A 12,813-nucleotide genomic window follows, 5' to 3' on the forward strand; every position below is an offset into this window, starting at 1 on the left:
ATTATAACATAATTTTGTCCACATTCTCAGTCAGAGATCTATTTTATGAATGCCAAGTTTCTTGACAAGGTTTTCCAATCGTGGAGTTGAGGATTAGTGCTCGTCAGAATTTCAATACAAGTCATTTGAATTAGAAAGACAAAGACACGCCATTGCTGGCATAAAAAGGAGATGATACAAAGTGTGGATATTTTTCATAGAAAATAGGATAGGATCGACGTTATTCATCCCACAATGGGGAAATTATGCAGCAGTGGTGAAGATACAAAAAGTCCACAAAAACAAGGTAAAAACACATGAAAACAAGAAAAAAACATTAACAAACAAAAAAGACCTAAAATATATTAAAAGCTCACAGAGCTGATGCAACCAGTTGCCACTTCAGGAGCGATATTTCGACATACTACAAGATTTTCAGGTTTTGCCTTTATTTGCAGCTTTTAATACGTTGATTTGGTTCATAGTAATGATAAATACTACAAAATATGTAAAACTAATTATGTATGGAATGTAATATACTGTACAGGATAATTTTGGAACACATATCGTAAGAATTGTTATTTGGAATTACAAATGTCAGTTCTTCTTCCTTGAATTCCAATTTGAATTGCATGTCCACTTTCCGTACCGCTACTCAAATGACATTTAACCTCACACAATTGAAATGGAATTTGAAGGACATTCTTAATTCAGTTCAGAATGTTGTGCAAGCCCTCTGCTTGTGCTTTGCTCAGACAAACCATCTAACACGGGGGTTTTTAGGTTGTCCTGAAGAATTTGGCGGTAATCCTCCTTTTTCAATGTCAAAATTAAAGTAGCCAATAGTTGTTACGATTCACACCATTCTTGGGATTGCTCAATACATATCATGCTGTTACTTTTTCTTTATTTTAATTACTACCTTTTAAACTGCTTATGCCTTTTAAACTTCGAACAATTTCCCTTGTGGATCAATAAAGTTTGTCTAAGTCTAAGTATTAAACTGCTCATTAACTATACAAAGATTAACCTTGAACGTATCTTAATACTGACTACTTATATTGAATCTTGTTGAATATCATGCTTCACATGATCAATGTGGAAAGTATTGTGCATTTGATGAACTCCATGACCTGTTGAATTTTACAGAAGTGTGGAACAGAATGTCATGCATTTGTTTGTACATTTTGTTCAGCATATAACGTAGCAAAGTGCGAGAGCAAAGAACATTGGGCCCATGTATGTACAAACCCCGTTTCCATATTATTTGGGAAATTGGGTTGGATGTAAATATAAATGGAATACAATGATTTGCAAATCATTTTCAACCCATATTCAGTTGAATATGCTACAAAGACAACATATTTGATGTTAAAACTGATAAACATTTTTGTTGTTGCAAATAATCATTAACTTTAGAATTTGATGCCAGCAACACGTGACAAAGAAGTTGGGAAAGGTGGCAATAAATACTGATAAAGTTGAGGAATGCTCATCAAACACTTATTTGGAACATCCCACAGATGTGCAGGCTATTTGGGAACAGGTGGGTGCCATGATTGGGTATAAAAGCAGCTTCCATGAAATACTAAGTAATTCACAAACAAGGATAGGGCAAGGGTCACCAATTTTGTAAGCAAATTGTCAAACAGTTTAAGAACAACATTTCTCAACGAACTATTGCAAGGAATTTAGGATTTTACCATCTACGGTCCGTAAAATCTGGAGAAATCACTGCACGTAAGCGATGATATTACGGACTTTGGATCCCTCAGGCGTTACTGCATCAAAAACCGACATCAGTGTGTAAAGGATATCACCACACGGGCTCAGAAACACTTCCTAAAACCACTGTCAGTAACTACAGTTGGTCGCTACATCTGTAAGTGCAAGTTAAAACTCTACTATGCAAAGGGAAAGCCATTTATCAACAACACGCAGGAACGCCGCCGGCTTCGCTGGGCCCGAGCTCATCTAAGATGGACTGATCCAAAGTGGAAAAGTGTTCTGTGGTCTGACGAGTCCACATTTCAAATTATATTTGGAAACTGTGGACGTGGTGTCCTCCGGAACAAAGAGGAAAATAACCATCTGGATTGTTAGAGGTGCAAAGTTCAAAAGCCAGCATCTGTGATGGTATGAGGATGTATTAGTGCCCAAGGCATGGGTAACTTACACATCTGTGAAGGCACCATTAAGGCTGAATGGTCCATACAGGTTTTGGAGCAACATATGTTGTCATCCAAGCAACGTTATCATGGACTGCTTATTTCAGCAAAACAATGCCAAGCCATGTGTTACAACAGAGTGGCTTCTTGGTAAAAGAGTGCTGGTACTTTCCTGGCCCGTCTGCAATCCAGACATGCCTCACATCGAAAATGTGTGGTGCATTATGAAGCGTAAAATACGACAACAAGACCCCGGACTGTTGAACAACTGAAGCTGTACATCAAGCAAGAATAGGAAATAATTCCACTTTCAAAGCTTCAACAATTAGTTTCCTCAGTTCCCAAACGTTTATTGAGTGTTGTTAAAAGAAAATGTGATGTAACACAGTGGTGAACATGCCCTTTCCCAACTACTTTGGCACGTGTTGCAGCCATGAAATTCTAAGTTAATTATTATTTGCAAAAATAAAACAAAGTTCATGAGTTTGAACCTCAAATATCTTGTCTTTGTAGTGCATTCAATTGAATATGGGATGAAAAAGATTTGCAAATAATTGAATTCCGTTTATATTTACATCCAACACCATTTTTCAACTCATATGGAAACGGGGTTTGTACAATAAATCATAGCAAAGGTACTGTTTACCCCAAATATTGCTTAAAACCTTGCAACTACAAGGACTATGACTTCCATGTTAAGGCAGACCAAAATGATAAACAATGTACAGGGTGCATACACCCTTCTCCATGTGACTTCTTCTCTTTTTAGCATAACATCATTTACTGTACAATGTCTGCTATTATTAGAATGCAGATTGACAGATTTGTGTTATATTTCCGTTTAGATGACAAATGACTCATAATTCTCGTGAGGAAAATGGGATGGAACCAGGCGTCTTTTTATATCTTAACTGCCATTTGAAGGTCTAAATTGGCTGTCAAAGCATACCAACTTGGTGGATTACATCCTCATCCTTCTACTATTAAGGTGAGGGACATTATTAATGATCTAGATGGACTCCAGCACTCCCCGCGACCCCGAAAGGGACAAGCGGTAGAAATGGATGGATGGATGGATGGATGGATGGATGGATGGAATAAACTTCCATGGGCTCCGAGGCGAGAAAGCAGCTCACCAGTCGATGATGTCAACATAGTTACAGAAGCTAGTTATCACAGCACTGCTATAAATCATTTGTCTATGTTAGTGTTTGTAATAACAATATCAATAATATTGATATTCAAGTCGCGAAATGTAAATAGGGTATTGTTTACGGTTTTTGGATGGTTATTTATTGGGTCTTATCAGCGGAATAGAGGACCTACCATTGACTCCACTGTAAGTGGACTTTTATTTGTACAAATAGCTTGCCAGCCCATAGAATTGTTTGACGAGGCCATTGCAGACACACGTAAGAGACTGCAAGGCATCCTTATTCAAGAGCAATACAGGTTACACTGAGGGTGGCCGTTTAAACAACTTTAGTACTCTTACTAATATGCGCCACACTGTGAACCCACACCAAACAAGAATGACAAACATATTTCAGGAGAACATCCACACTATAACACAACATAAACACGACAGAACAAATACCCAGAATCCCATTTATCCTGACTCTTCCGGGCTCCATTATACACCCAGCTACCACCAAGCCAACCCCCCTTACCTCCACCCACCCCTCCGTGCATCTACACTGTTATGGGTTTTGTGTGTTGCACAGTTTTTCATTGTCAACATTCCATTTTTCAGATTCACTTCTCTTTTTTACAGTTTCAACTTATTGGCAATGATTTTACGTGGAGGGAAAGGGCCCTGATTAGTTACATCAGAATTTTTCTAATTTTGCCATGATGATCGTGTTCACAAAAGGGGGACCTCGCAGCAAATGATCAATTACAAACATGGATTTAGTGCTTACGTCACTCAAAAGAACGTTCTTACTCAGTTGACCGTTTTAGTTTTATTTTTTCAACTTGAGTGTGCTGCGGCACACTAGCGTGTAGAGAGAGATAGTGATGTGTGCCATGGGAATTTCTGCCCATTTTCATCTAACTAAAAAAAAAAGCTAAGTTATAGCAAATAATACATTTTTGGACTGCTTTGAGCCTTTAAATGCTGTTAAATAATCTTCCATGAGAATGTAGCGGGTAGCTAGGGGCTTTGTTAGTAATTACTCCAAGCCCCGCCCACAGCCCACTCACTTCCACGTGAAATCTCTGCCAGTGATTCTGAAAAAACGGAAAGTTGAAAATGAAAACGAACAGCATTTATTATTTGGTGGATTTCCATAATGAAGTCAAACATAAAGCTAAACAAAAAGGCCTCAAATGTAAGTAAAACCCATGGAACATGCCTGGTCCGAACTTAAAGTATTCTAAATGCTGTTGTTTGAACTATTGGTAAGTGGGTGGTCTGATGTTTTGAAAAGACTCTTCTGTCATCTCCCTGAAGGCCTGGTCTTCATCCAAATGTCTGCTGTGATGATGTTTTCTCTTTATTCCTGTCTGAACACACTTTGTCCCATGTAAATATTGATGCATCTCAAATGAATATTGCTGTAGGCAATAATATTGAAACCTTCTTTATACTTAGAGCCGTATTATACTTCATGGGATTGATTATTGTGTTGGATGGGCCAGATGTGTGCTGTAAGGAAAAGTATGGAATGGTATGGTTTATTTGTTTCAGATTTGTTTTTATGAATAAACATCTTGTGTTTTTTCTTGCATGCTCTCAACCAAGGCGAACACTTCCCTTGCCTCTCCCTTATCTTCCCCCGCTTTTGTTTCTTCGTCTCATCTCGTCTCAACTTTTTTTGGAGCCTGTCCCTGCACTGTTCTCCAAATCTAAAAGATGGAATTGATAAACTGGTCCCTGAACACAATTGACAAGGTTTTCTCCACAAGATGCCCAGGTTCGGGTGAAGCCGTCTGTCCTGACAGATAATTTGCTGCTGGATACAAGATGGACGTATGGGAGAAGTGGAGGATCATAGGCTAATTTTAGAAACTGCTTTTAAAGGCCTACTGAAACCCACTACTACCGACCAAGCAGTCTGATAGTTTATACATCAATGATGAAATATTAACATTGTAACACAAGCCAATACGGGCGGTTTAGTTTACTAAATTGCAATTTTAAATTTCCTGCAAGGTATCCTGTTGAAAATGTCGCGGATTGATGACGCGTGCGCGTGACGTCACGGACTGTTAGGAAATATTAGCTCAGCACCAGTTACGGCTAAAAGTCGTCTCTTTTCAGTAATTTGGACATCTGTGTTGTTGAATCTTTTGCAATTTGTTCAATTAATAATGGAGACTATAAAGAACAAAGCTGTTGGTGGAAAGCGGTGTATTGCAGCTGTCTTTAACACCGAGACACAGCCGATGTTTCTTTGTTTTTAACACAAAGCGGTCAACCGAACATGTTTCTCTACGTCAACCAGCATGTTTTTGGATGGGAAAATTGTGATATATATCTTACCGGAGACATCATTTGATTATTCGTTCTCCTGCAGTAGCTGTTTGTAAGGCAGCTGTGAGCTTGGCTCCTCGGCTTCTCTCTGAGACACTGCTTGTTCACCGCAGCCATCCGACCTCGAGGTATGTCTTTACAATCTCACTAAAACACTATTAAAACAATAAGCAGATAAGGGATCTTCCAGAATTATCCTAGTAAATGTGTCTAATTACATCTGAAACGCTCACACTGCCGCCACCCCAAGCCATCGCTTTTTATGTTATTTATTTCTAGTCGTTTGCTATCAATATCATCATCCATGTATCTTTCATCCTCGCTCAAATTAATGGGAAAATTGTCGTTTTCTCGGTCCAAATAGCTCTTGCTGCTGGAGGCTCCCATTAAAAACAATGTGAGGACGTGAGGAGCCCTCACCCTTGTGACGTCATCGTCTGCGACTTACGGTAAAGGCGAGGCTTTTTTATCAGCACCAAAAGTTGCAAACTTTATCGTCGATGTTCTCTACTAAATCCTTTCAGCAAAAATATGGCAATATCGCGAAATGATCAAGTATGACATATAGAATGGACCTGCTATCCCCGTTCAAATAAGAACATCTCATTTCAGTAGGCCTTTAACCCAAAAGGCTTTGGCAAACAATCCAAAAACTTGTTTTCTTCACGTATGTAGGAGTTGGCCGGGGTCTGCCTCTGTAAATAACATTTCACCAGTAAATGCTTTATCCCACCGAAGCACAAGAGCCAAAAAAGCTGAAAATGCAGTGCACCTTAATTGTGACGATAGACTTTCCTCTCAATGGACCCCTTTTGCAAAATGTTTTCCTTCTACAGCATGTACATTGGTGTAACTTTTGCTGCCCCCTGTCAAATTGATGAATCCAAATACACAGTCAGGAGCTAATTATGAGACCACACTGTTTTTCCAACCTAAACAGTGGCTGGGTTTGTTTCCCTACTTGTGAGAGAGAGGTGCTGAAAGCCCCATCCAATATGATATACAAAGACCCACATGGAGGTGATTAGGACCCCCTGCCCCCCAGTTTGGTACTAAACCGTCAGCTCCTGGCTTTCAAGCATAAGTTCTCATATTAAATGCACTGTGAATTATGTGTTGACTATCTTCTTGATTAACTCCATTATGTAAGAAAAAAAAAGTGCCTGCAGGATTATTAAGCATAAACAAATGACAAGCAATGGTATGCTTTCTAATCATACATGTTGGGACAAGATGACATTTTGGTTTAATAATACATTTAAAGTGACACACCTTAAAAAACATAGCTTACCCTAAGTTGACCCTCTCTGTGTCTTTAGGAAAGTTGTTCGGCATTGCAGTGAGATGTCTGAATGTACAGTGGACATCTTTACCACCTGGACAGCTACAGCTCCGTGGACAGGGAGGTACAGCATGGGCGGGGGAGATCTGCAAGTAGGGAGGGATCACAGACCATTTTGGTGATTACATGGGAAGGGAAGTTAACTAATACCACAGAACAGAATAAGAAAAAGAAAAATCAGAACAATTCTGCATCTATTTATCAACACTAGAAGTTTGTAACCCCTACTGCATATACATAAATATACAGGAAATGAATGATTGTTGATCAAAATTATAAATCATGTCAATGATTAGCAGTGTGTGAGTGCTTGAAAGTAACCAATTAGCCAGTTCATGTATAGCTCATATTTACCGTTAGCCATAGCAGTGATGTGATGATAAAGGGAAAGCACACTGGAGCAAACCTGCAGAAGACCATGGTGCACCAGTAAAATGCCATATTTCACTCACTGAGGCTGCTCACGCCATTAATGCATCTGCAGGAAGAAATGAATTGTTAAATATTAGCACGCAACAGCCAACTCAAATAATAACAGGAACACAAATACACATTAAAACAACTACTACTGCTACGGGGAATCATAACAAAATGATTTAAATTTAGAGGCTTATCTTTTGCAACAACCATTCACACCAGGGGTCGGCAACCTTTACCACTCAAAGAGCCATTTTGACCCGTTTCACAAGGTAAAGAAAACAATGGGAGCCAAATAAATCTTTTGAAATTTATGATTAAAAAATACTGCATACAGAGTTTTTTTTTTGCTTTGTGCTATGTATAAACCAGGGGTGTCGGACACGCGGCCCGCACCTTAATATGAAAATATAATGTTGGTGCGGCCCGCAAGTTTTATATGAATGCCGCTTGACAGCGCTTGACAGCATCACACCCGGGAGGGTTGGCAAGGACTCCCGAATTTCAGAGTAATTATTCACTCGAGTGCACGCTAGTGTTCACCCAATAAAAAATAATCAGGGTGTACAATGATGGCACTACCGCTAGCTCCCTCTACAGCTTGTACAAATAGCTTGCCAGTCCAAAGTATTGTTTGACGAGGCTATTGCAGACACACGTAAGAGACTGCAAGGCATCCTTATTCAACAGCAATACAGGTCACACTGAGGGTGGCCGTTTAAACAACTTTAGCACTCTTACTAATATGCACCACACTGTGAACCCACACCAAACAAAAATGACAAACATATTTCGGAAGAACATCCGCACTATAACAAAACATGAACACGACAGAACTAATACCCAGAATCCCATGTATCCCTGACTCTTCCGGGCTACATTATACACCCAGCTACCACCAACCCAACCACCCCCCCACCCCTCAGTGCGTCGGTTGAGGTGGGCGGGGTTTGGGGGGAACGAAGGTGTATAATGTAGCCCGGAAAAGTCAGGGATACATGGGATTCTGGGTATTTGTTCTGTCGTGTTTATGTTGTGTTATAGTGAGGATGTTCTCCCAAAATGTGTTTGTCATTCTTGTTTGGTGTGGGTTCACAGTGTGACGCATATTAGTAAGAGTGTTAAAGTTGTTTATATCACAACCCTCATTGTGACCTGTATGGCTGTTGTTTCAAGTATGCCTTGCAGTAGCGATTGCGTTCAGATAGAGGTTGCATCCAAAATGTGACCGGCTGGCCGGAACGCAGAAAACATGATGAAAATCCTGGCGCGATGACATGTAAAAAGGGTGCTAGAGGCATTGTCATCACGGCACGTCCTCAAAGTTGATGTCTGGGTGAAAATCGAAAAATGTTAACTCGGGAGATTTCTGATAGAGACACTGGAACTTGGAAATCTACCAGACTTCTCCGGGTGGTCGGAAAGTATGCGGCTGAGCCACATCAGAGTGGTCAAAGACCCCTGATTTACACCATGCCCTACAATGTTTGCTGGGAAAACCAGATGCACCCACAGCGACACTACACTTTTTGATGATGTATCGTATCAAACATACAGTATGTAGCCCACACATAAGTGATTCGAGGCAAATGGCAGGTTTGCTTGTAGTCAGTATAAGGACAAGTGTTTCTGCCTCCGTAGTGGAATCAAAGGGCAGGGTTAATTGTTGAGCACAAGCTACGAGTTTCTGGAATGTTCTTTAAACTTGAACAGTTCTCCTTTGAGTCCAAGAGCCTGACTTTTTCGTTGCCACAGTATTATAGTGCATGAGAATGTAATATTTGTATGGTAACGTAGTAATGAGGGCGACAGTTTAGAATAGAATAGAATAGAATAGAGTTTTATTGTCATTATTGCAATGAACAGGTTCAAAGAACAATGAAATTGGAGCAGCTCCTCCTAAGGTGCATATACAATATGGCAGTATAAATAGTAAAAAAAAAAAAAAAAGATAGAGATGACAGATGTATCTATGTATATGTATATGTATCCACACAGATGCATATCTGCATGCATATGAATACATATACACACATACATAAAACATTATTGCACATTGTAGTCCGAAAAAATAGAAAAACATTTAAACATTACACATGAGGACATGATGGACATATTGTGCTCACTCAGTGCCTGTTTAGTGCTACTATGGCTCTTGGGTAAAAGCTATTTTTTAGTCTATTGGTGTTCGCTTTTAGCACCCTGTAGCGTCTGCCTGAGGGTAGCAGTTCCAGTTTGTGTGTCTGATGATCTTCTAAGGGCGTCCTTGACTTAAAAGAGCAATAAAGATATCTTTATAACTGCTCTCTAGAATCCAGTGGTCTGGAATTGTCTTCCTAGGTCAAAGATACTGTCGGACTCGGTCTTCCTCGCTAATGGTTTTACCATTCACCTTGGAGACACAGAGAGAGGACGGAAGTAACAGATGACAGTAAAAACAGAGACCATAGCAGGAAATATGTTGCCAGAGAATGGAAAAGTTACAAAATAGGATTAGATAAGAAGAAGATCTCCTGGAAGTAAGTAGAAAAAGTAAATGAAAACAAGCAAGAATTTTGATAGTTTGGTAAAGTTTCAAAAAAACAGTGTGTTATGGCTGTAGGATCCGGTCTTTAAATAAATGCATCAATCTTTTAAGCAACATGTTTTTTAGGTTCTTTTATCCCAAATTTCTTTCCAAAAAATTACTCCGACCTTTGACCCTAGCTACCCCAAGTATTAATAGAATTAATGTCATTCACTGAGTTGTAGCTAGTAGGGATTTACTCGGATAAGAATTAAAAATGTGAATATGTACTTAGCTACTTGTTACAAATATCATGTGGCGTTCATGCTTGGATTAGCGTAGTGGTGTAAGGATGGTAAACATGATGGTGATTCTAAAGCCTAGATTCTGCCGCTGCATTGAAGCGCCGGCGTAACTACATTGGCTCGCTTATTCTAAGTTTTAAAGGATATTGGTTGAAAATTGTGATCTTTGGCAGAACATACATAGACAAATGGCATAAGGAGATTAGCACCAAAACCATTAACACAAAACACATTTTAATCACAGTTTTACTTTGACTTAGGCTTAGACAAACTTTATTGATCCACAAGGGAAATTGTTCCACACAGTAGCTCAGTTACAGAGGATGGAAAGGGTAAGGCTGGAAAGGTATGACGTAGACTAAAAATGTACCATAGTAGCAATATAAAGTATAACATATATGTAATATTTACATATAATATGCAGAAAACAGTGTGAAATACATATAAATGACGAATGGAATGGATAAAGGAACACTTGACATCAGTTGAGGTCACTTGACTTCTTGACAAAGACAGTGACGAGAAGAGAGCAGGAGGACAGAACTACATAGACAGCAGCACCCTTTGTACTTTGTTACAAGTTATTTATTTTATTAATGCATCTCTATCAAAGTGCTTTGCAGTCAAAAGAATACAGACTGTGACCGATGTATGGGATTCTTTGTTTGGGCACAAGACTGCGGATTAATGTGTGGGCAAAGCAGGACTAGCACGGTAACCCAAATTGTACATTAAAACCAGGGCAAACATTTGGCGAAAAATGTCTTCAAAAACTTTTATTTATAAAAATTGGGGAGTACACCTTAATATCAATAAAATATCTTACTAAATGACTGGCAAAAGAAAGCCCTCTGATCCAATCAGGAATAGTTATTGAGTATGTGTTTTCACCTCACACATATTCTCCTCCCCTCTACTCACAATAAATCACCTAATTTGTTTTTGCTCTGTGAGTGTTGAAAGAGATCCAGATAAGGATGCCGCTTAAAGAATTAGGGTGAGGCTGGCATGCTGTCGTTTCAAGCATGATGATGCTAGTTTACGTTACAGCTCATGTTGAAGTTATCTTGTGAGTACTGCAACCCATCCATTCTTTCTTCATTTTGTTTTTGAGCATTCAACCACCCCATATTGATTCCATTAAACAAAATGTATGTACTGTGTATAAAAACACACATTTTTAAATGGACCCAGCACTGGCAGCATAGTACTTGCACTTAATAAGGAGTTCACTTTACATGATGGACAATGGTCCAGGTGGGAGGATGTCCTGGCCGAGGTCTGTGCCTCAGGGGGGATCCATGCACCTTCATGTCATAAACATTACGCTGACTCTCAGCCAACTCACTGCTTCTGTCTCTTTCAAGATATCACATGTTGAGGGAAACGCAGTACTGCAGTGAATTTTCCACATTTGTTTCAATTCCCTCCTGGGCACTCGTGTCTTCTCCAGTGGACATTTGTGTTCTGCATTAACCCACCTGAAATGTGCAATTCTGACGAAATTAATAGTAAAAAAAAAGCAAATGTCCACTGCAGAGGATGCTGGTTTGCAGGGGGATAGAGTACCATGCATTTACAAATCCTTTAGTTGCAGGGATTTATCCACCTAAATCAGTGGTTCTCAAACTTTTTTAACACTTGAGAAAAAAACTTTGCTCTCCAAGTACCACAATAACGACCAACATTAATATACAGTAGCATACAAGGCCTGAGTATTCATTAAAAACAAGTCAAGCTTTTATTTAACAAGCATATTCACTATTTTTGGTCACTGCAACATTAGACACAGTTTGAAGAGTAACACTGTGTTTGATTATAGGAAAAATAAAACACTGTACATTGATCAAGTGATTCTTAGACGTACCACCAGAGAGAGCCCGCATACCACTAGTTGTACACGTACCACAGTTTGAGAATCACTGATCTAGATAGATATTGATTATCAATGTATAACATGCAGCCAAAATCTATTTTTCGAAAATTAAAACGTGCACACAATAAATACATGTGTGGAATATACTGTATTTAAAGAAAATAATGGTATGGTATGGTATGGCAGTGGTTCTCAAATGGGGGTATACGTACCCCTGGAGGTACTTGGAGGTATGCCAAGGGGTACGAGAATTTTTTTTTTAAAATATTCTAAAAATGGCAACAATTCAAAAATCCTTTATAAATATATTTATTGAATAATATTTTGAAGAAATATGAATGTAAGTTCATAGACTGTGAAAAGAAATGCAACAATGCAATATTCAGTGTTGAAAGATGGATTTTTTGTGGACATGTTCCATAAATATTGATGTTAAAGATTTCTTTTTTTGTGAAGAAATGTTTAGAATTAAGTTCATGAATCCAGATTGATCTCTCTTACAATCCCCAAAGAGGGCAATTTAAGTTGATGATTACTTCTATGTGTAGAAATCTTCATTTATAATTGAATCACTTGTTTATTTTCCAACACAAGTTTTTAGTTATTTTTATATCTTTTTTTCCAAATAGTTCAAGAAAGACCACTACAAATTAGCAATATTTTGCACTGTTATACAATTTAAAAAATCAGAAACTGATTTGATTGATTGATACTTTTATTAGTAGATTGCACAGTTCAGTAC

The 12,813-nt window shown here is 38.7% G+C and overlaps 1 protein-coding gene across 2 annotated transcripts in view; it reads right to left on the reverse strand.

The window, feature by feature from the left end:
* The window catches only part of si:ch211-159i8.4 (matrix-remodeling-associated protein 5), a 39,859-nt gene that overhangs the window by 26,174 nt on the left and 872 nt on the right, over positions 1-12,813 (reverse strand). For both annotated transcript variants that reach the window (XM_061901653.1, XM_061901652.1), the window contains exons 2-3: positions 7,322-7,445; positions 6,917-7,053 (exon numbers count right to left, since the gene is read on the reverse strand). In XM_061901653.1, the coding sequence (XP_061757637.1) occupies positions 6,917-7,053; positions 7,322-7,408 (224 nt within the window). In that variant the 5' untranslated portion in view covers positions 7,409-7,445. The remainder of the gene's footprint in view (positions 1-6,916; positions 7,054-7,321; positions 7,446-12,813) is intronic.

This window comes from Nerophis ophidion, linkage group LG05 (genome assembly GCF_033978795.1).
Source record: "Nerophis ophidion isolate RoL-2023_Sa linkage group LG05, RoL_Noph_v1.0, whole genome shotgun sequence".
Classification (NCBI taxonomy): Eukaryota; Metazoa; Chordata; class Actinopteri; order Syngnathiformes; family Syngnathidae; genus Nerophis; species Nerophis ophidion.